Source organism: Harpia harpyja, chromosome 9 (assembly GCF_026419915.1).
Source record: "Harpia harpyja isolate bHarHar1 chromosome 9, bHarHar1 primary haplotype, whole genome shotgun sequence".
NCBI classification, from domain to species: Eukaryota; Metazoa; Chordata; class Aves; order Accipitriformes; family Accipitridae; genus Harpia; species Harpia harpyja.
The window spans coordinates 41,461,018-41,481,504 of record NC_068948.1 but is presented as its reverse complement, the minus strand read 5'-3'; the positions used below and the strand labels follow the sequence as shown (position 1 = coordinate 41,481,504).

Below are 20,487 nucleotides of genomic sequence, written 5' to 3'. Positions count from 1 at the left end.
TAGTCATTTCTAATGGAGAAGGAGAACCTGCCCACTGTGGATTAGCCCACTCATGATTTCCTGCAGCTCTGCTTTCTTTGCTCATGCTTTCTTTCAGTGCTGACATATCCACGTTTGTCCCAATAGAATAATCTCCAAAATCTAGGCAATTACCAAGCAAGACGTTTGGCTTGAGGTGACAGGTTATGCTGGGATGCTTCTCTAGCATAGTGTCTCCTTTACACCAGGACTTTATACCTCCTTTACACCTTTTTTCTTCAGACGTAGCAGTGAGTTCCCCCTGCCCCCTCTCCAAAAACAAAGGGTGAAGACCTTGCTCCAGGTCACAGAATTATGGTCATAAGCTCTTCAAGAATGTCCTAGTTGCCCCTATACCATGTACTTGGTCTCAAGTCTAATTGTAAGAGGGAGGAACATTGCATACTGATTCTGCCTACTGATAGGCAAGATACTCTTCTTCCATTGGATTAAAGAGCTAAACACTTCTTTTCACCTGGACTGAAGCTCCTTCTCTGGGAAAGCTCAGCAGCACTGACTTGTTAAAAGGAGCAGATAATTTCAACGTGAAAACTCTGCTGCCTTCTCTCAGTTTCACAAGTATGCTGTACATTCGAAACTTCCACATTCACTTCCTCCAGTAACTGTGGAGTCCTGGTTTTGGTAATAAAATTAGCAGATCCTGTGTTTTCAGTTTACACAGCTGCTAACTTGCAGGGACTGACAAAGATCTTATTTCTTTATACACTGTGTTTAATTTTTTCCCGCAGACGATTTAATTCAGCTCATATTTCAGCAGTTGGAGAGAATGACCAAGTTCATCCTGCATCCTGCACTGCAGGTGATTATTTTTAAAATACACATTTGTGCTGTTTGTGGAGCAATGGATTCTCTTGCTTATTGAAGCTTCTGGGCACTACAGTAATAAAACAGCAAAATATGGAGTGGAGAGTTTGTTATTAAAGTCTAGTAACAGTCATCACTGAGCAGTTACTCTGCTGTAGGGCTGTCTGTCTCTTCTTTCCACGGTAGTTCAGGCGGTTGAACTCCTCCATGACCTGCAGCATGGTCTTTCCTTTGGTCTCTGGCATAACCAGGAAGACAAAGATAGCCATGGACAGACAGTATGTCAGGAAAATGATGAAAGAGAAACTACCAAGACCTTCCTGTAGGAAAAGAGACAAAACATGTTCATATAAATTGATCTAGATTTCTTTCTCTTATGATATGAAGTTTCTGGTTTTGTATTTACTAAAAAACTTGGTCATGGACTCAGTTGATGTAAATCCTGCTTGCTGCCACCTGGGGAATGGCACCGAGTGGTAAGATGAACTAATTCTCCTTCCCTGTTTTAAGGAGGAAAGTTGTATGCTCGGCAGAGATTGATTGTCACTGACAATTCAGAGAAGCACTGAGCTTCAGTTACTCTTCCTTTCTGCTCCATCCTTCTCAGTCTGTGCTAGACTGTGGAAGGTACGTAGTGTGTTAGCTCTGCCCCTCCTTGCACAGTCCAAAACTGCAAAGGCTTTAGTTTCCTGCTACTTACAAGTGCTGGGTGAGATCTCTGGGACTACCCATTTTCCACATTAACCCCAAAGGAGATGCACATACAGGACAAGGGGGGAAAAGAAGGGAGTCCCTCATAACATTCAGATGACGTCTGACAGTGTTGGTGCCTCTGTCACCACTTCTGTGTTTGCCAGTGTCACCCTCTAACTGTGTGTAGAGTTAGCAGCATTTTGTGGTTCTGCTGGGCTTTCACTAGAAATCTGGGTAAAAAGAAAGAGGCCATCAGAACTGCAATTAGTTTGGGCTCTGTCCTTTGCATGAAGTGTTGAAAAAGAGAAGTATGCTCTGGGCTCAAAAAGGGTCTAAACTCCTCTGAACCGAAACAAAACACCCTACTTTGCTTACCACAATGAAAGGGAACAAAAGTCCAAGGATGAATAGTTGGATCCAGTTTGTAGCACCATTAAAAACATAAGCAGCTGGTCTGTATGACTGAATAAAGATTTCTGTGGGCAAGGGGCATAATACTCCAGCTGAAAAAAATGTTGGAGAAAAAAGGAAGTTTAGAAATTTTGCAAGCTGCTTCTGTAACTCACACTTCATATTGCCACAGAAGTTAATGGTTTTAACTGACCTGGAAGTGTTTGAGGTGCTGCTTGGCTCTTCAGGAGGAAGGCATGTAGGAATACAATATGAAATGAAGTTTTACCTCCTACCACAGTATGGAGGGCAATATCTACCCCTGCGCTGAATCAGGAGTAGAGATTCACGCTAACTGTGGAACAGCTATGCCTGGGACCTCTCCTAAAGGCTGCAGTGAGGAAGGAATGAGTTTATGAAACCATTCCAGTAGAAAATACCAACCTGGCCCAATGCCAAAGCTCATGATGAAAATAAAGATGAGTGCAACAGAGCAGTATGGTATCCAGGAAAAGGAATCCTATGGTAGGAAATGAAAAGCAATTAAGATTTTATTTATCCAGCTCCATTAGAACATTGATCACTGCTAAGTATGTCAATGTTGAACATACATCTGTTTCCTCTACTTCCAGAAACTTCACAAGAAGATAGTCTTGGCGGTGATCATGTTTGTATTAAAGCTATTGGCTTTAATCTGCATGTACATGTCTGGGAGCGGATGTCTGTTAGTACGATGGTTAGCCCCAAAAGTACTTCTACTCCCACTAAAAAGTTATTTGGGTGGAGGGAAATAGTAATATCTGCCATACAATAAAACATGAAGACAGGATACAGCTCTAATGTGTGAGGTCTTACCTGTAGTGAAAGCGTGACTGTGAGGAGCCCTAAAGCCAAGGCCATAACAGTGTAGCTTTTCCACAGCAGTGTCTTCCTCCCTGCACGCTCAATTAGGAAACCCTGCAACCAGGAGGACATGCTGTCAGCTCCAAAGGACAGACCTTAAAAGCAGGCACCGGTGAGCTGCTGCAGTAGCTGCCTTCACTGGCCAGGTAGGGGATGTCTTCAGAGTCAGGGACTGGGATGTGGTACCTCCTCTGGGAGGGTGAGTAAAGGCATCTGGGGTCCTGAGGCATAAAGGCATAAAGGTCCTGAGCAGGACCAAGAGGTGCAGGGAGGCAGGGGAAGGTGGGGACGTGCAGGGCTGCAAGAAGCATTGCCCAGGCAGAGGAGGCCTGAGATGGCACTCTGCAGGCAAAGGATAGCAAGAGAGCAAAAAGGAAATGCTTGCACTGTTAATTGCCATGAATCCTACAGCCGTTAGTCTTACTGACAAGCGGACTCAGGGATGGTCACCTGCCCTTCCTACAGGGGAAACTGGAACTCCCAAGGCTGGCTCAGGCTGGGTCGTCATTTTGAGGGAAATACTCTCCTGTCCTACCATAAATTGAATATATATGCCCATGTTTGCATGGTGTGTAGAGATGATTTTGTGTGATCAGTGCAAAGTACTATGGTTGATTTGTTGCAGAAGTTTGATTCCTGAAGCTCCTTTTACAGTAGTTCTGAGTATTGAAATGAACCATGCATTACAGCAGAATGAAATTCAGCTGAAGAGCCACTTACACACAGAACTGTGGTGAGGATCTCGGTGATCCCAACTCCCAGGGAGACATAGTGGGTTTGAGCAGGGGGGATTCCAGCCTTTATAAAGACACTGTATGCATAAAAGTAAACCTGGAAAGCATAGAAATGTGTGAAGGCTGTACCCATGTGATCATGTTTACACTAGCTTCTGTCTTTTTTGACAGAAAATAACTAATCAGGCCTTAACAAAAGTGAAAATCTTGATTTCAGTAACTAATCCTCAATGTTTTCATGTGGCTTATTTGTGCCAAACAGTTTTTACTAGCAGCTCTGTGTTGAACTCAGTAACAAATACAGCCTTTTTCTTCTTTTTTTGCTTGCTTTTTATGTTACAGTTTATAATTCTGACATCTTCCACGTGTATTAGCATCTCATGTACTTTGGATGAGAAGCATACAGAAATGTGGACAGTATATACTAAACAAATGGTTTAAATTATCTTTCTACATCATCTTTAAGCCTTTGCAGTGATTTTGATAGTCATAATTTTTTCCAGATGTAAGCACTCCTAAAGCATAAGAAACTCCACTGTTAATATGCTCAATTTCTACTGGTCCTTCATGGTATAGTTACTGCTGCACTAGTGAGGATAGAAAGGGGTCTTATGAATCTTGAAGTCTTTCTGAATTTGCAAAATTAATCATAGAATCATAGAATCATTTGGGTTAGAAAAGACCTTTAAGATCATCAAGTCCAACCATTAACCTAGCACTGCCAAGTCCACCACTAAACCATGTCCCTAAGCACCACATCTACACATCTTTTAAATACCTCCAGGGATGGTGAATCAAGATAATCTGGATTCTGAAACTTTTATGCTTTTACCATAAGCTCATTTTATACAATAACTATTCCAATACTCAATACTATCTACTGAAACATATATAAAGATAGTTACAGAGAAAAGATATATTAGAGAGTATATATCAGTAACTGGGATGTTGTAATTGTCTGCAATCTGAGAAAGTGCAAAGTTAAAGGATTTAAAAAGAAACCCAAAGAGGCAAGAGTATGGAAATGCACTGCCAGTGTACGTTACAAACCTGACTCAGTTTGTACTGAAATGGCTGAACAATTTTGGGTAGTGCATTCTGGAGTTCAGAGACCCAGAGGAGGTCATGCTGTTCTTTTCTTGTTCTGTATTTGGGATTTTATTTTATCCCCTTCCATTCTCTTATCATAACAGGGTAATCCATAGAGATGCCTTCAGATGACACTTGCTAAAACACAGTTCTTGACTTATCCCAGGTCCCAAACTTCCACGGGAAATCATTATAAGGAACAGTAACAACAGATCCCCTCCTTACAGTCACTGTTGCAGTCAGCATTTTACTACTCTTTGCAGAGCTTACTTTTTGCCAAGAAACTGCAAGCAATCTAGAAAGCAGAGAAAAGTAGCAGACGTACCACATTGACGCCAATTAACTGCATGCATGAGGCAACAAGGAAGAGAGTGATGAGCTGCCAACGGACAGCTTTGTCACGAAAAAGATCACAAACGCTCTTAGCCTTCTCCCCACGGATGGCTTCCTGCTCTGCCATCATGTCATCTATTTCGGCCATATGGTCACCATCTCCCCAGAGCTGCTTCACAGCTGGAAGGAGACAAAGACAGAAGATGACTCCTGGTCCAAGCTAACCAGCACAGACATGAATTCAGAGGATTACTTCCTGCCTTGCAGGGTGTCTTATTTGAGCTTCAGGCTCTGTGCTTGTGTGAACTTCCTAGAGATCTGGGTTCAGATTAGGCACAGATCCAAGTTCATTGCTACCTATTTTTACCCATAATCACAACCTCACCTTTGGCCAATAGCTGCTTACAGTGTTTCAATGTAAATCACACCTAAAGTCTTACCAATCCTTCCCCAAATACTGTCCTGCTAAAGGTGCAGTTCTAGTGCACACACCAAAACACAGACAAGGAAAAATGACTCCTACATTAAAAAATAAGTCTATATCTAAAGAGTTCTCTCTTTTTATAGTTAAAAACCCACAATAACTGTTTCTCTGTTTATGTCAGTAGTTGCTGTTAGGGTTACCGAAGAACTGGAATGTTTACGGATATAGCATGACAGTAAAGAGCATCTCTTCCTTACACAGAGCCAGAAAGTACCATATCCACACCCTGACTGTTCAGGGCAGAATCTGTATTGATGGAAATACAAGCTCTGTGTGATCACGTCCCTCAGAAGATCCTGGCAGAGGGTAAGGGAAAGACTAGTGCCAAGAAAGCACTAATATCAAAACAGAAGAGGCTGTCTTTCATTTAAGCTGAAGGTGGTTTCAGAGCCAAAAGACCATTTCCTTACCTTTGATGCATCCCTCTTTGTCCTTTTTGTCAATGAGCAGGTAGCGGGGAGAGTCTGGGAAGAAGGGGAGGGTGAGAAGCTGAAAGAGGGCGGGAAGCGCATTGACTGCCATGAGAACAGGCCAGAGAGCATCTACTCCGAGAACTTCTCTGAAACAAAACCAGCAGAGCGAGAGGAGCTGAGCAACTGCTGGCCATGTGAGCACACGCTGACACAGGGTGGTCCCTCGGCCCTGCTGCGTGTGTTCTGGCTGCTCGCGTTCTGGCTGCTCGCGCCAAGGAGTCTCCAGCATTTCTCAGCCCAGAAAAATGAAAATCTCAATGGGAGGTGGAAGGGGAGAGCAGAGTGCTGTTGCCTGCAGCACGCCAATTACACAGTGTAGCCACCTGTTGCTCAGTGGCGAGTGCAGCAAGGCTAACTGCATCCTCCTGCAGCAGCTCAGGGCCCACGGGGACGAACGGTGTCCCTGCACAAGCACTGAAGAAAGAACCCGCGGTGGCTGATCCCTCTGATTCTGATCCAAAGTCTCAAGTTACAATTAAGATAGGATCCACGGGTTATCAGCCTGATATTGACTGCCCCAAATAGCAGCCACTGGGTTTCCTGCAGCTTTGAGAATACTGTTGCCAGAATGATGCATGCCCTGGGAACGGGACGGACCATCTTTGGCACAGGACAGGCAGAAGGAGCCTGTGCTAGGGTGAATGAATCCACCATATGTTTCTGGTTTTGCGTGTGTGTTTGATGAGTGGGTGTGCCGGTTTGTGTGTATTTTCAAGAAAGTTTGGATGGATCTGATATTCCCTGCTCCTTCTAAAAAAATAAAACATAAAGGTCAGTTCTTGCGAAAGATAAATTTCTTTCAAACCCATTTAAATCTGTTAAAGTTTTTTATTATTTGTATTTTGATCTGTCTTTGCTAGGAAGCAACAGTGTTCTTCAGGGTTAAATATTTTGTATGATTTCTGTCTCCCATTCACTTAAGTCAGGAATTTGGGCTGAGCTAATTCAGTTTGGCTGCCTAGGGTACCCTGAAAACATGTCTAAAAATAGTTACTGATTTGCCTATCCTAAGCTTGCATTGATATATGCATATATTTTAATAACAATAAATTAAATAGCTCTCAGACCCCCTTACCTGAGACCCAGAGCAAATCCTACAAACTTTCCGACAGCAGTGGCAGTAGAAGCTGTTAAGGCAATCAGGCCGCGGAGCTTCTGTGGGGCACATTCCCCAGCATACATGAGATGGATATTCAGAGCTAAGCCTGCAGTGACAAATGACTGTTAGGGCAATTCAGACTCCCATAGGTCTGGTGTTTTGGAGGGGACCATTACAGGCAAAGCATATAGGGTTAGGCTCTGAGACACTTTTTTAACCATGCTGAGTATGTGTCTGCCTGACATGAAGCATGTTCCCACTACAGTGGCCTTGCATCTTTGCTAAATATTTCATTAAGCAAGTACGTTCCCCTGGGAAATCTGTCCTTCAGCAGGCTGGCCTTCTCTTACAATGTTTCCTACAGCCACATATACAGGATTGCTGTTACTCCCTTTAATCTAGATTATATATTTCAGTGTCTACTCAGGATGCTATGTGCCTTATTTTGTGCTTGAAACCAACAAGTTAACAAATGCTATATATTCCATTTGCTCAGTGAATTTTTTTTGCTGGTTAGTATTATCTTTATCCAATTGCTCAGGGATTGAAAACACTGACAGAATGTAACCTTCTGAGGCATGTGGAAATTAGAATTGCCCAGCATGAAAACCGTTCCCTTGTCTGTAATATGGAAGGCCATATCAGCCACAACAAGCAGCAACAGAAACAACAGAGGTCAGCTTTCTATATAGTGAGCATGCTCCCCTGAAATATTGCATATGTTGGCTTTTTCACAAGTTGGCAGTACTTTTTATATGGATTGGATGTAAAGATAAAAGAATGAGAAATGGAGATGTTACACGTGATTAATTTAATTATGTTTCTGTTTTCTTATTTAGTTAAAAATGCATTCAGCAATCAGGCCCTTTGCAGAATTTAGTAAAAATCTGTGATCGGTATACTCAGTTTGGTAAATCTTTGTGACCCTCAGTCACTGGTTCTCCCAACTATTTAATACCATAGGTAGGAATGCTAATTTACCTCCACACACTCCAGAAAATAATCTTCCAGCAATGACCATCTCAAAGGATCCACACAGCCGGCTAAGTCCCATCAGAGTTGCGCTCAGCAAAGCAGGGATATTGGCGAACAGCATGGCTTTCTTCCTGGAATTCATTTAAATTAATGTGAGCGTAAATATCGTCCATGTGTCATTCACAGCCTGACAGAAGTGGCATGAATTGTGCCAGAGCCATGGTCAAAGACTTTGTGCCAGCCTCTGAGATCAGCTGCGGTGAAGTAAATGGGAAATGGGAATGGGAAAACTTTGTCATGGACTGACAAGCTAGTTGAAGCTTTTGATGCCACTAGTAGAGCCAATATCTACACTGAAGAACAAGCTTTGTGAGCAGTCGTCTGTGAAATTCACTTTAAAATGCATGCACTCCTCATGTGATTTCTCTGGACTGGATTTGCTTTGGAATTCATAAGCGAGAGGCTATGATTTTTTTTGTGATCATTGGCAGATTTTGCCATTCTGTTTCTTCACTGAACTGATCCTTCATCTGAAGCTGGTCTGGGCTGCTCACAGTGTCACTTTACAAGCAGTGTTTCTCCCAGGACATAGTCACTTATTTTTGCAGTTGTGGGTGTAAACAGAAAGACTAATGTAGTCACTATTCCTACCTTCCAAATCTAACAGACAAATATCCAGCAGACAAGGACCCCAGAAGCCCACCGATACTGTAAATGGACACAACAAAGGACCACATCAAAGTAATCATGTCTTCGCTGGGAGAAGAGCTGTATCTCTTCAGCCAGGTCTCACGGATGAAACTTTTGATGTACTTTAAAAGAAAAACAGAAACCAATGGACTCAGTCAACATGTTTTTGCATAATTGCACCTCTTTTTTACTTCTCTTACCTACTTACTGCTCTTTTTGATACATTTCTATCAACACCTTGGTTGAAATCTTAGCCCCAGTGAAATCAAAGCGAATTTTGCCACTAACATCCCCGGAGTTAATGTTTTAGCAACAAGGTGCAATGAATAAATATCTCAATATTAAATATCAATGGTGAGTGTCACTAAGAGAGTGGCAGGTTGGTCTTCTGTTTATGTGCTAAACCCTGATTGTTTTGCTACCCGATCTTCCTTGCCATTCCTGCTTGTCTCTCTGTCTCTCTTGTCCACCTGCTGCTTCCTGTCTGATGCCTTGGGTGAAATCCAGGTTTGACTTCAACTGACTTCAGTGAGATCAGGATTTGTCGCTTGATGTGGCCCATTGTGGGGTCTCTCTGACCTACTGTTCATAACCTCCATGGCACCCTCATTCTTCATGAGGGTTCCTAATGTGGTAATAGTATGAGTTCAATGTCCTTGGCACCATTCAGGATGACAAACTTGTCCCCTGATTTTCCTTTTCCAGCTGCAGGTATCACTGCTGACCTCAGCTATAGAACTACAGTCCTTCCCTGTCCTATTTCACCTTACAGTCACTTAGACCTAGTGTATGTGGCCAAGCACATGGTACAAAGGACTCCCTGAGCACTGGAAAGAGGAGTATGTCCTGTAAGTAATCCAACTCAGTAAGGGGGAAATGGCTGACTTTATAGATATCACTCATCCTCCCCTTTCCCAGTTCTGTCACACCAGACATTTAACTTCTGCTAAATGAAACAAAAGAGCAATAGCAGCCACTCTTAGAACCAAGAAACCACAATAAGTCTAGTTTTGAGAGCAGAAATGAAAAAGTTATTGATTGCATATAGAGGCAGGAATGCATGAGAACACTGAAATCCATGCTGGCAGCTCAAGTTTTGAGCTGTCCGTGCTTACCTCAGCAGGAGAATTGATAATGGAGACTTGCAACCCATACTGGAAAGCTCCACCAATGCCCAGGACAAAAGCCAGAAGGAAGAGATTGTAGCTCATTTTCTGGCAGGAAATAAAAACAGCAAACAAAGCTGGTACAGCTATTCAGACATGCCCCCAGCTGTCCTGTTTTACCTCCAGGAACTCTAACAGCTTGAGCAATGCCATGCACCTGCCTCCTCTGAGACCAAGGAGCCAGTGCAGAGTGCAACAGAAGACCACAGCTACTAAAGCAAAGGACAGTGAGAAATGTGAGAGGCAAAGCTTGTAGCTGTCTCCCAGAACCCAGTTACACACTTCAGTGCTTCTGTTTTCAGCTTTGGCCATCTTAATCTGCACTATCATAGGGCAACTATTTGCAGGAGCATGGTGCAATGTGCAAGCATTATGTGCACGATTCTATTTGTCCTTTCTTCTCCTTCTCCTTTCCCACTTGTTATGTCACCTAAATGAATATTTTGCTCAGTGACTTGGCTGAGACTGGATAAACATTTGGGGATTGAAGGGCATTCCTGGTTTCATTGTTTATTCATCCTTTCTTAGAACTATATCTGATAGGAGGCTTAAGAGTAACCCCCACAATATAGTACTGTGGTACATGCATATCCCATTCCTCCCACTCCCACTGTTCTCTGTTACTGAGTGTCCTAGTGATATTCTGTCCAGCAATGATGGCATGATGCTGCACTTCTATCTCTAGAACAGATAATATTCAAAAGCAATGCTGAACAATGACTGCCAAACATTTACAAGCTGATTTCTAATCAGGTGAATGCCATTGCTTGAATGGGCATCAAATTTATCCGCGTTGCAATATCACTGGCTTCAAAGGAGTCAGCTCTAAATAAATTTGGTATTTGGCACACTCATATATTAAATGACAATAATCTCCTGTTTGTCAAAGCACTAGGAAGAAATGAGATTCACAGTCTCTCCTACTAGACATCCCTACCATCCTTCGTGCTACAAAAAATGCCACACATCAGCAGGAAACTCCCCATCAGCAAAAAAATCAGTAAGCCCTATTCTAAGTGCAAATTTTATATTGCACCTGCAGCAAATTTCTTAGTCTCATCCCCATTCTGTACTATAACACCACTGCTTGCTTCTTCTGTTGCATCTCTTGGGTGATTTTTCTAGTCTAATAGATTTTTAATTCAGGAAGATTTTTTTAAATTAATAGTCATCCTAAAATTGCTTTTTAAAAACATTTTTGTTTTATCTCTTCAGGGTATCCATTCCTATACTTCCTTGACTAGAAAGGATTGTTTTCCATCCTTTGGTGTTTACAGCTTTCAGATACTTTGTTATTCATAACTCTTTTATTGTGGAGGACTTTTTCAGTCTTCCAGCCCTCCTCCATCTATCAAATCATATAGGGTTTTTTTGTTGCTGTGCTCTGAATTCCCTTGGTTTGTCTTCCCCTGTTATGTATCAGACATTAAATATAAACATGATCTTAAATCCAGTTTTCTTTGCTTTTTAAAGATAATTCCTTGCAAGATATTTGGTATCTTTCAGATATGACCTCATACGATTATTTTAACCACATCTGATTCAGATTTTTTTTTCTGTACTTAATTTATGCAACAGGTCTTTTAGAATAGCAGAAAGGAAAAGTATGCAAAAATTCTATTTGGGGAAAAAAAAGATAAACATATACCAACTTGCATGCAAAGGTAGTCATCGCCACTTGCAGACTAGGTCTTTCCTGATGCTTTGTTTGGTTACTTTGGAAAAAGTCACTCTATATGTAGAGAAAGAGTAGCCTGAGATAATATTTCAACACGTCATTTCATTCTTTCTTGGTGTTTACACTCCCTTTGGTTTGTCATGAAGTTCTTGCTATTTGGTTTGTCATTATTGTGTTGGTTACTGATGAAACTGCAGATAATTTTGGCAAGCTGTGCATTCATGCCAGGTCACTAGGGAAAAGAAGCTCCAGCAGCAGCTGACAAATAATATGAGCTGCAGGAGATGAGAAAAGGACAATAAAAAAGGCACTGATGGAAGCCAAAGTCCAGATACTGGCGCAAACTAGAGTGGACTGGCGTGGACTCTCCAGGTCATAGGTTGGGTAATCAGTTATCACATTTAAAGGAAAAGTTCCTGACTGCTACTTTGAGCCTTAATACAGCAAAGCCTTCTGAAGCCTGACTTGACCAAGCCTGACTAAGCCTATGCATTCAACTCTTGAATTATGGGATCAGTTGACACTTTAACAGCAATGGTCATTGCCTGAAAGTTCAAGTGTGTGTCCCTGTAATATACGGTAGGTGGTAGGAAAGTTGAATGTCTGTCTTAAATCCTGACTGTAAAATAAATAAATTACATCTTTACTTTTATCCATAATTCTCAAAGGGCCTCTTTATCTAGCAGTCTCCAAGATGGTTCTGTTAAAATTCTTTTACAAGTTACTCAAACAGCTTAGGGGGAGACTCTTTCTCCTGGTGAGTGGCTGCACTTGGCAGTTCCCCAAGCTAGGATGCTGCGTGTCTTCGGTGTCTGGAAGAATCCCAGCCCCAGCTGGGTTGGAAGTGAGAGGTGGCTTGTGCAGAGGAGCATTGTCTGAGGACAGCAGCAGTAACTATTTTTCTCTGGTGTTGATAGTTATTAATCAATCCAACGGTGCATGGTGATTTGATTTGTAAACAATAATATGAACTATGAATCTCTGAGGATCACTTTTCAAGACGTATTTTTGCTTAACACTTCACAGGGTAAGAAAAGTGACCTAAACAAGTGTCATATATTTTTTCAGTTGAAGGTGTTTTAATTCAGTAACAATTAACCAACTTGTTAAATGCTTCAATTAAAATGTAACCAAGTAGACCAATTAAAATGTAACCACTGTTTGTCTTTGCTTAATCAGTCTAAAGACACCTGATTTCAGGCCATAGTCAGAAAAAAAGCTGGAGGTTGGAATTAGTGTTTTCTGACACATGTACTCGCAGGACTGGCTCCGAAACTCAGGAAGTCAAGTAAATGTGCATAATTTCTGAACAGGCGTGTTTCATACTGTCAGGTGCAGACAGCCTCTGTCCTTCCAGGGCTCTGGGGAAAGGCACAACAATACTGACTCGTGGGAGTAGCCACAAAAGTGGCCAAGGTGAGGACCTCTGGACATTGGAGAACTTCTCCCAGTCTTAACCAATTCTTCTCTGACGTGTACATCTCAGCAGTGTGTGCCAGGTCCCTCCCTCTGCCCAGGCAGTCTCTTCAGTCCATCCCCTGCTTCCTAGCCTGTATCTTTTCTACTGCCTTGTCTTCTTTGCTTCACTTCTGTCTCCTGTCCTTTCTCTGGTCCTCACTAAAGGAATGACAGAATATTTTGATACCATCATGATGGTACCAGCACTTTTTGCTTTGACTGTGTGTTTTATTCTTTCCATCTGCCCCTTAACTGCTCTCTCCAAACTATAGAAATGAAAAGTATCTCTGCAGTTCCCAGCTCCACGGAGTCCTGCTCTTGATTGTCTTGTCTCAAAATCCTGTGTATTTCAAAATCTCAGTGTCATCCAAGAGCAGAGATACCTGCTCTTGCCCATGTCTGTATACAAATGACTTCTAAAATAGCAGCAATCACAAATGAACAAAAGTTTAGTTTTATTTTTCCTCTGTTATAAACCTTAGGTAGTGAAAGACAGTTCTTGCACAGACTCCTCTTCTGAGCAATAGATCTGCTGCTCCACTCATGCCCAGCATGACAGTAATACACTCCGGAAATGTTTACAGTCTTGTCATTCAAAAATGTTGTATTTTTTTAAAAATGCAGTTAAAAAATATACTGAAAGAAACTTTAACTACTTATTTTGAAAATGTATGTGTTCTTCTTTGCTGCAACCATCAGCAGTGCTGTGATTTTCATACAAACAAAGCCAAAAGAAAAGAGATGGCTTGATTATGATTTTGAGAAGAAACTGGAACAAATTTCACCAGTCAACCCAATGCCTGTGAAAGGCAATATTAAATGAGGAATGTTGCCCTGTTCTGTACCAGGTTAGCTAAAAAGAATCAGTACCACATCTGGGTCTTTTCCAATACGCTGTATGGAGACAACAAGAACATGCTGTGAAGAATGTTCTGCTGTGATCTAAATCTCCACATCCAAAATAAGCTGCTGCTATAAGAGCTCCTCACCATACCCTAACCTTAGCAGAGCGCAGGTGTAAAACCCAACAAGATGCACCAGCAGTGTCCGTGAGAGCAGTACAAGTTGGACTAGAGAATTACTTGTGCTTTGCAACACAAGTTGTCTGGAAGACAACAAACAAGCCATGAAGAAAACCAGTCCAGAATAAATAGTCTGCAAAACAATGCCCAAAAGTCAGTTGTATAATAAGCCACTTAGCAAGTACTAGAAGCTTTCTTCCTAATCCATGTGTCACATGTTTTTATAGCTGAAAATAATTAACTGCTCACTATTGCTCAACAAGTAGGGGTCTATTTGAAATCACTTAATAACAGAAACAAGGGGAGCACCAAGACAAGGTACTGAGAATTCCATCTGGTGTCTGAAAACAGAACTTAATCGTATTAATTTCTGTGTTAGGGAGCCCAGATTCAGGGGCAAGGAAAGAAAGGCTTCTGAGATGGAAGTTACTGTTTGTCTGGAGTAGAAATATAGAAGAAATTCAGAAGAAACTTGCTAAAGCATTGCATGGTGTTGCTTGATGATAGAATAAGGCATCATTCTGTCACTCTCTAATATGGATTCTAAAATATGTATGTGTTACTTAGCACTAAAAACTGAAAACAGATTATTAAACTTTCGTTGGGATATACCAGTTCACGTATATCTTTTCAAGGTGAACCTAAGACCCTAAGAGTAATATATTGTCCCTAACCCTACTTCTCTCTTAGTGTCCCTGCAAAAGAACACAACCACTGCAGAATTTCCCCCAGATACCATCCTCCTCTCTTCTGCTACATGGTGGGTTTGATCTCTTTAGGGCCTTTATAAAAAACTGCATGGGTCTGAGCTTTGAAGTTCCATTTCTTGAACTCCTCCAAGGTTTCCAGGAAGGACTTTCCCTTTGTCTCAGGAAGGAAAAACCCAATGTGGAGTGCAGTGCAGACACAGACCACAAGGAAAGGGACATCATAGCAGAAATGTGCTAGACTTTTCTGAGGAGGAGGAAAAAAACAAGACCGTGTTGGTGAAATTCTGTATGATGACAAATAGGCCACTAATCTCTGTTCCTGTGTGGACTAACTTCACCCGGGGAGTATTTCTGTACACCCTGGTGAGGGCCTCACATGCCTAGATGCAACAGGTCCCCCGCACAGTTTGGGAGATTTGACAGAGCAGGAAGAGTAGTATCTCAAAATGTCTTTTTCTGTCTTTCTCTCTATATGTACTTGTATAGAATGGGGACCCACAGTAGGAAATAAGACAGGATTGGATATTGTGGAGTTCTGCTCCCTTTCACTTCAGGAATCACCTTAGGGAATGATGCCAGGGTCTGGCCAAGGGAAATTACATCACAACTCTAGTCCCAGCTGTTCTCAGCCAAGGACAGAGGAGGAATATTGGTCATCCATGCCCCATATTAATAGTCTTCCAGCCTCACATCAGAAATCAGAGTAGGGAACATGGAGGAAGTTTGGTTTAGAGGAGTTCTGACCACTTTCCTCACAAAGATACTTTTCGTGGCAGTGCTATCTTGCTGTGTGACTGCAGCTTGTGATATTCCAGGCCCTGTCTCTTTTCCTGGTCACTATAAGAGCCTCTTTCTTGTACAAAACACTAAAGAGCTGCAGGTGGTTGCTTTGCCTTGGGAACCCACCACAATGAATGGAAGGGCTGTTCCAACCAGAAATAGGTTGAACCAGAGCAGAGAGCCACAGATCATGTAAGCAACTGGCCAGGACATTTGATCAAAAACCTCTGTGTGGAGAATTCTTGTTACACCAGCTGGAAAAAGAAATGGCAAGAAAGTTAATAATACCGTTAACATTATATTAAAAACCAGAGAACATATACTAACAAGCAAAAGCAACATGAAGTATATGAGAACAGTAAATTATTCTCACTAGTCAACAATGCCAGAACAAGTGGTAATAGAGATTAACTGCAGTGGGGAAATTTTAGGTTAAATATTAAGGACTGGCTAATTATTCAAACTCTCATGTTAGAATAAACTGCCAGGAAAGGTTTTGTAATCCACATTATTCTCACCAGGACCCAACTGTGAGAATAGCTTATAATTAATTCAACCCTATGGCACCGTAGGGACTGGGACAAGAAATTACTGCCAACTCATGTGGCATGCGACAGTGGCAGCTTGGTTCTTTTCTCACTTGCCTTCTTTCAAACTCATGTAAGTGAACAGAACCTCACATCTACTCACACATGGCGCAAACATCTGCACACGCACACAGCCTGTGTGCTGCCCCCACGACCACAAAAACTAACGGATTCTGCCAAGAAAATGCATGTTAGTAGGCTAACAAATAGATGTGGAAATTGTGCTTTCAGGTATCTGCAAGTAAATAATCAGATGACATAGCTGTCAATCTCTAGGGTTAAAGTGAAGCATTAAAAATGCTGGTCTACAGCCCTAATGGATTGGGCAGCAAATCAAAACCTTGTTGTCCATTTAAGACAAGAATTGCCTCCAAGTGCCATCACAAGATGGCTGTAAGGAGGAACGAGACAGAGAACGGCACAGACTGTCCCTGCACAACACTGACTGCCAGGGGCATGCAAGCCCCCATGAAACAGCTGAAAACTGCTGGCAGAAATTGCCTCATTCTTTTGAGTGTGCTGTGGCTAAAGAGGGTCTTAGAGTTTCCATAAGCTGCTTGCACACATCTCCAAGCCCTGCAGGACCCAAAAGTTTCAGTGAAAACACTGAGGAAACTGACCTGGTCCAATTCCAAAGCTCAAGATAAGGGTGAAAATGCAGGCCATGCTGACATAAAGGCATCCACCTAATCTGAATCTACAGCCACAGAGACAAACGGAAAAACAGTGAGGGCACTTACACTTATTTGCCACCACTAAAAACCCCAGTCATATAAAAGGCAAAGCCCAACTCCATTCCACTTAAATAATTAAGTTTATTACCTGCTGGCTCAGAGCAACCATGAAGCCAATGGCCCATCCTGCCATGAAGACACATCTGCCTAGGAGCAGTGGCCTCTGACCAGCATAATCTAGAATCACATTTTGCACAAAGTAACCCAGGGAAATAAAACAAGATATTTAACTTGTGTTTATATTTCCTGCCTGCTCCCTCTTCCCATTTCAATACTCCATGCCTAGTTCGCTCTACAACTACTTTAAGGATGTTGTCCACTTCTTAGCATAAAAAGGAAAAGTCAAAGGAAAGAGTCTGCTGGCAGGAGTCAGGCAAGAAGGGTGTTCAGGGGAGACGAGAATGTCCCAGCTGCAGCCTAAACTCTGCCACTATCTTGTCACTAGCAAGAGAGTTACATTTTTTAGAGATTTCAGACAGTGACGATGATGCAGTGTCTGACAAAATACTTCTGCATTAACCTGTCTGGACATGAGTGCTGAGAGACTGCCTGGCTGCTGTACATAAAGAGTTTCCTTGGCATGAAAAGCAATGTAAATCCAAAATTTGTAATTAACAGCCTCCTCACTGACTCAACAGAGTCGGCATGTCAGCAGAGTGCATTAAGAGTCTCACATAAGTGACAGACATGACCAGATCACAGCTCCCCATGATGATTATAACATATGGGATTTTGTCCTGAGGAATTCCAGCCTCCTGGAACACGTAAGCTGCATAAAAATACATCTGGGGAGAGAAAAGAGGAGAAAGCAGTGAGGGAAAATGTCTGAAAATACATCCCATTGTTTTTCCTGAAGGATCATGCAGAGAATGACTAATGCGCTGTCATACAGACTATTTTGACAGCGTCCCTCTGAATCTTGCCATAATGCACAGGTGTACTTTGGAACTATGCACCTGAGGTTTGAAGATCTCCACAGGCAGAGCAGACCACTATTCGTTCTTCCCCTGCAGCAGAAATGTTAAACCCAAGAGCTTGCACTGATGTCTCACGATACAGCAGTGCCGCTGACTGCTGTGGCTGCCAGGCTGCTTACTGAATCATTCCCACAGAGCTGCATGGTGCTGCTCAGCACAACGATACTCATCAGCTGCCACCTCAAAGCTGGATTTTGGAAGAGCTCCCAAGGGTCCTTTGCTCTCAGACCTTTAACAGCAGCCTGTTCAGCCAGCATCTCTTCCGCTCAGGTCACTGTTGCCTCTGAGCTTCTGCAGTGCTGCAAGGACAAGGGAACCCCTTATTCCCTGAACTTTACCTTCAGTTTGCCTGCTCTGCAGGGTGATGGATTGAGCAGCAAGTGATGGCTGCAGAAAGCTGTAGGACAGAGTCTGTGATCGTGGTGTTACCTTCACAGAGATGGCCAGTTATGGTGCGGCCAGTTGTGGTGCAGCCTCTTGAAGGATTTGGGGGAAAGGGAGTGCAAATCCCTGACCATTGTTTGATAAGACAGTATTTCCAACCAGTGCCATTTTAGCAGCCATGCTTCTGACTCAGATCTCAAGTGACTTCCCTGGGACATGCAGGCAATTAAGATGTTCTTGGTACACAGCACATATTCCCCGGAAATTAATTCCAGCCGCTCTGTATATGGGGATTTGTATGCTACAAATCTAAGCAAATCCCTTAATATGAATTGGCTTCAGATTTGGTCATGAGCTCTTCAACCAGCATTTATTTCACTTCATAGTTACAAAACATATTCGCCATTGTGAACACAAGTCCCACCTTTTGACCCTACCATTGTAGCAAAAAAGTCTTTTGTAGGAAGACGCCTTTCAATTACCTCAATAGATCAAAAATATTTAAGATTATAGAATGTTCTTCAGTTTGGAAAGAGGAAGCGATCATATTTGGAACTTGATATGATACTTCTTACGTGTAAAAGTTATGGCACCATTCTCAAAACGTCGGGGCCCAAGACTGTGCACAAAAGCAGGATGCAAAAAAGCATACATTCATCTGCGTTCAGAATTACTGTGGTTGTTCATACAAATACATACCAAACCACCACCTGGGCACTATTTAAGGGTGCAGCAGCTAATGCAATTACAAACATTGATGGCACCACATATTTTGTACAGACCAAGTATGGTCCTCTTGTTTAGAAAAACATTATCCATGGGACTAGTGACATAGCCATGGTATTGGGCTTAAAGCTTTTATGTTCATCTAAGGAGGCTGGCAGAGTCACCAAACAGAATATTTGTCTTGGAAAGAAGTCTACATTTCAATCTGCTTTGGACTGAATGTGCTGGACTGTATGTTAAGAATAGGCAATCAACCTTCTCACTGTTTATGTGCCCAGTCAGTAGATCTCACATGCTCAGTGAAAGGCTAACAGTCACCCTAAACTCACCAGAGAAGCAGGATTCTTTATCTCCATGGTCAATCAAGAGGTATCTGGGACTTTCAGAGAACCAAGGCAGAGCCATGAGTTGGATCAGGGCAGGCACCACATTTCTAGATAAAAGGAATGATCAGCTCTCCTCCCCTCCTAGTAGCTACCTAGAGAAAAAAAAAAAACAACCAAACAAACCAACATAATTTGCACAGCACATTTTACAACCTGGCAAGAGCCCAGCATCCTCTGCTGCATGTGGACACTCAAAAAGAAAGAAAAAAGAGGGGGAGTAAAGAAAAAAAAAGAAAAAAAAAAGGAGAAGAGTAAGTATAAACTGGTCTTCTTGCTCTACATTACTTGAGTCCAACAACCTGTCACAGCACCAACCCCAGGGCTGTAAACGATGCAGAGGTCAAGGCCACAGCTCCTCTGAGCTTCTTTGGGGCACTTTCTGCCAGATACATGGGCTGAATGTTCATGCTTACACCTGGGCAAGGCAGACAAATGCTGACCTCAGCTTGTAGACAGAGGAGACAAGGACAAATGCAGTCAGCCACCTCTTGAGGTTGCCAGCTGGATCCTTCTGTTGTAGGCCATGTGATGACTGATCTACTGTTCCGTCATGATTTCCTATTTAAAAGGACGGCAGAAAACTGAGCACAAAAATGATGGTGATTATGTAGGTGGTTACCGTGGTATGGTGTTGAGCTGAAATCCTTGTAACACTTCAGCTGGGTCAGAATATGATGAGAAGGTAATGTGGGGGAAAGAACTGTTCCCCATTGGGTTTTGAGACATTAAATACTGCCATATTAGGTAGTTTCTCCCTGCCAGAATGTTAATGGCAGACTGATCTGTGACAGAAAACATGTTTTCATGATTTTTAACTATGGCGGGTATTGTGCTGTAGGGCTCATAATTCCTCTTGGACTAATGGAAGCTGCAAAGCTTAAAATAAAATCCAGCACTCTCTTGCCTTCCTAATATGATGGCCATGGGACCAGCAACAACAGCCCCAGTGCGTCCTCCCAGAGGGCACGCAGAGACAGTGAAAGACCACAGCAGCAGTATCGTGTTGCTCTCAAGGGGAATGCCTGTGCACTCCAGCCAGGTTTCATTCATGAACGTCTGGATGTACTGAGGGAATGACAGTGCTGCATAACCATGACATAGAGATGAAGGACACTGAGAAATGTAAAGGCTTCCTTATCAATATATCTGTTTATTCTGTGTTCATGCCTCCAA

The 20,487-nt window shown here is 42.4% G+C and overlaps 1 protein-coding gene across 1 annotated transcript; it reads right to left on the bottom strand.

Moving 5' to 3' along the window:
* Positions 1-909: 909 nt before the first annotated feature.
* Positions 910-19,750, bottom strand: LOC128146098 (solute carrier family 2, facilitated glucose transporter member 11-like). The gene is made up of 13 exons (XM_052797200.1): positions 19,258-19,750; positions 9,822-9,920; positions 8,668-8,828; positions 8,023-8,147; positions 7,018-7,147; positions 5,880-6,028; positions 4,978-5,165; positions 3,550-3,660; positions 2,782-2,883; positions 2,371-2,446; positions 2,141-2,218; positions 1,912-2,039; positions 910-1,163 (listed from the first exon to the last, which is right to left on the bottom strand). Exons 1-13 carry the CDS (start codon positions 19,282-19,284, stop codon positions 957-959), a joined length of 1,581 nt encoding a protein of 526 aa, XP_052653160.1. The 5' UTR covers positions 19,285-19,750; the 3' UTR covers positions 910-956.
* Positions 19,751-20,487: the final 737 nt, after the last annotated feature.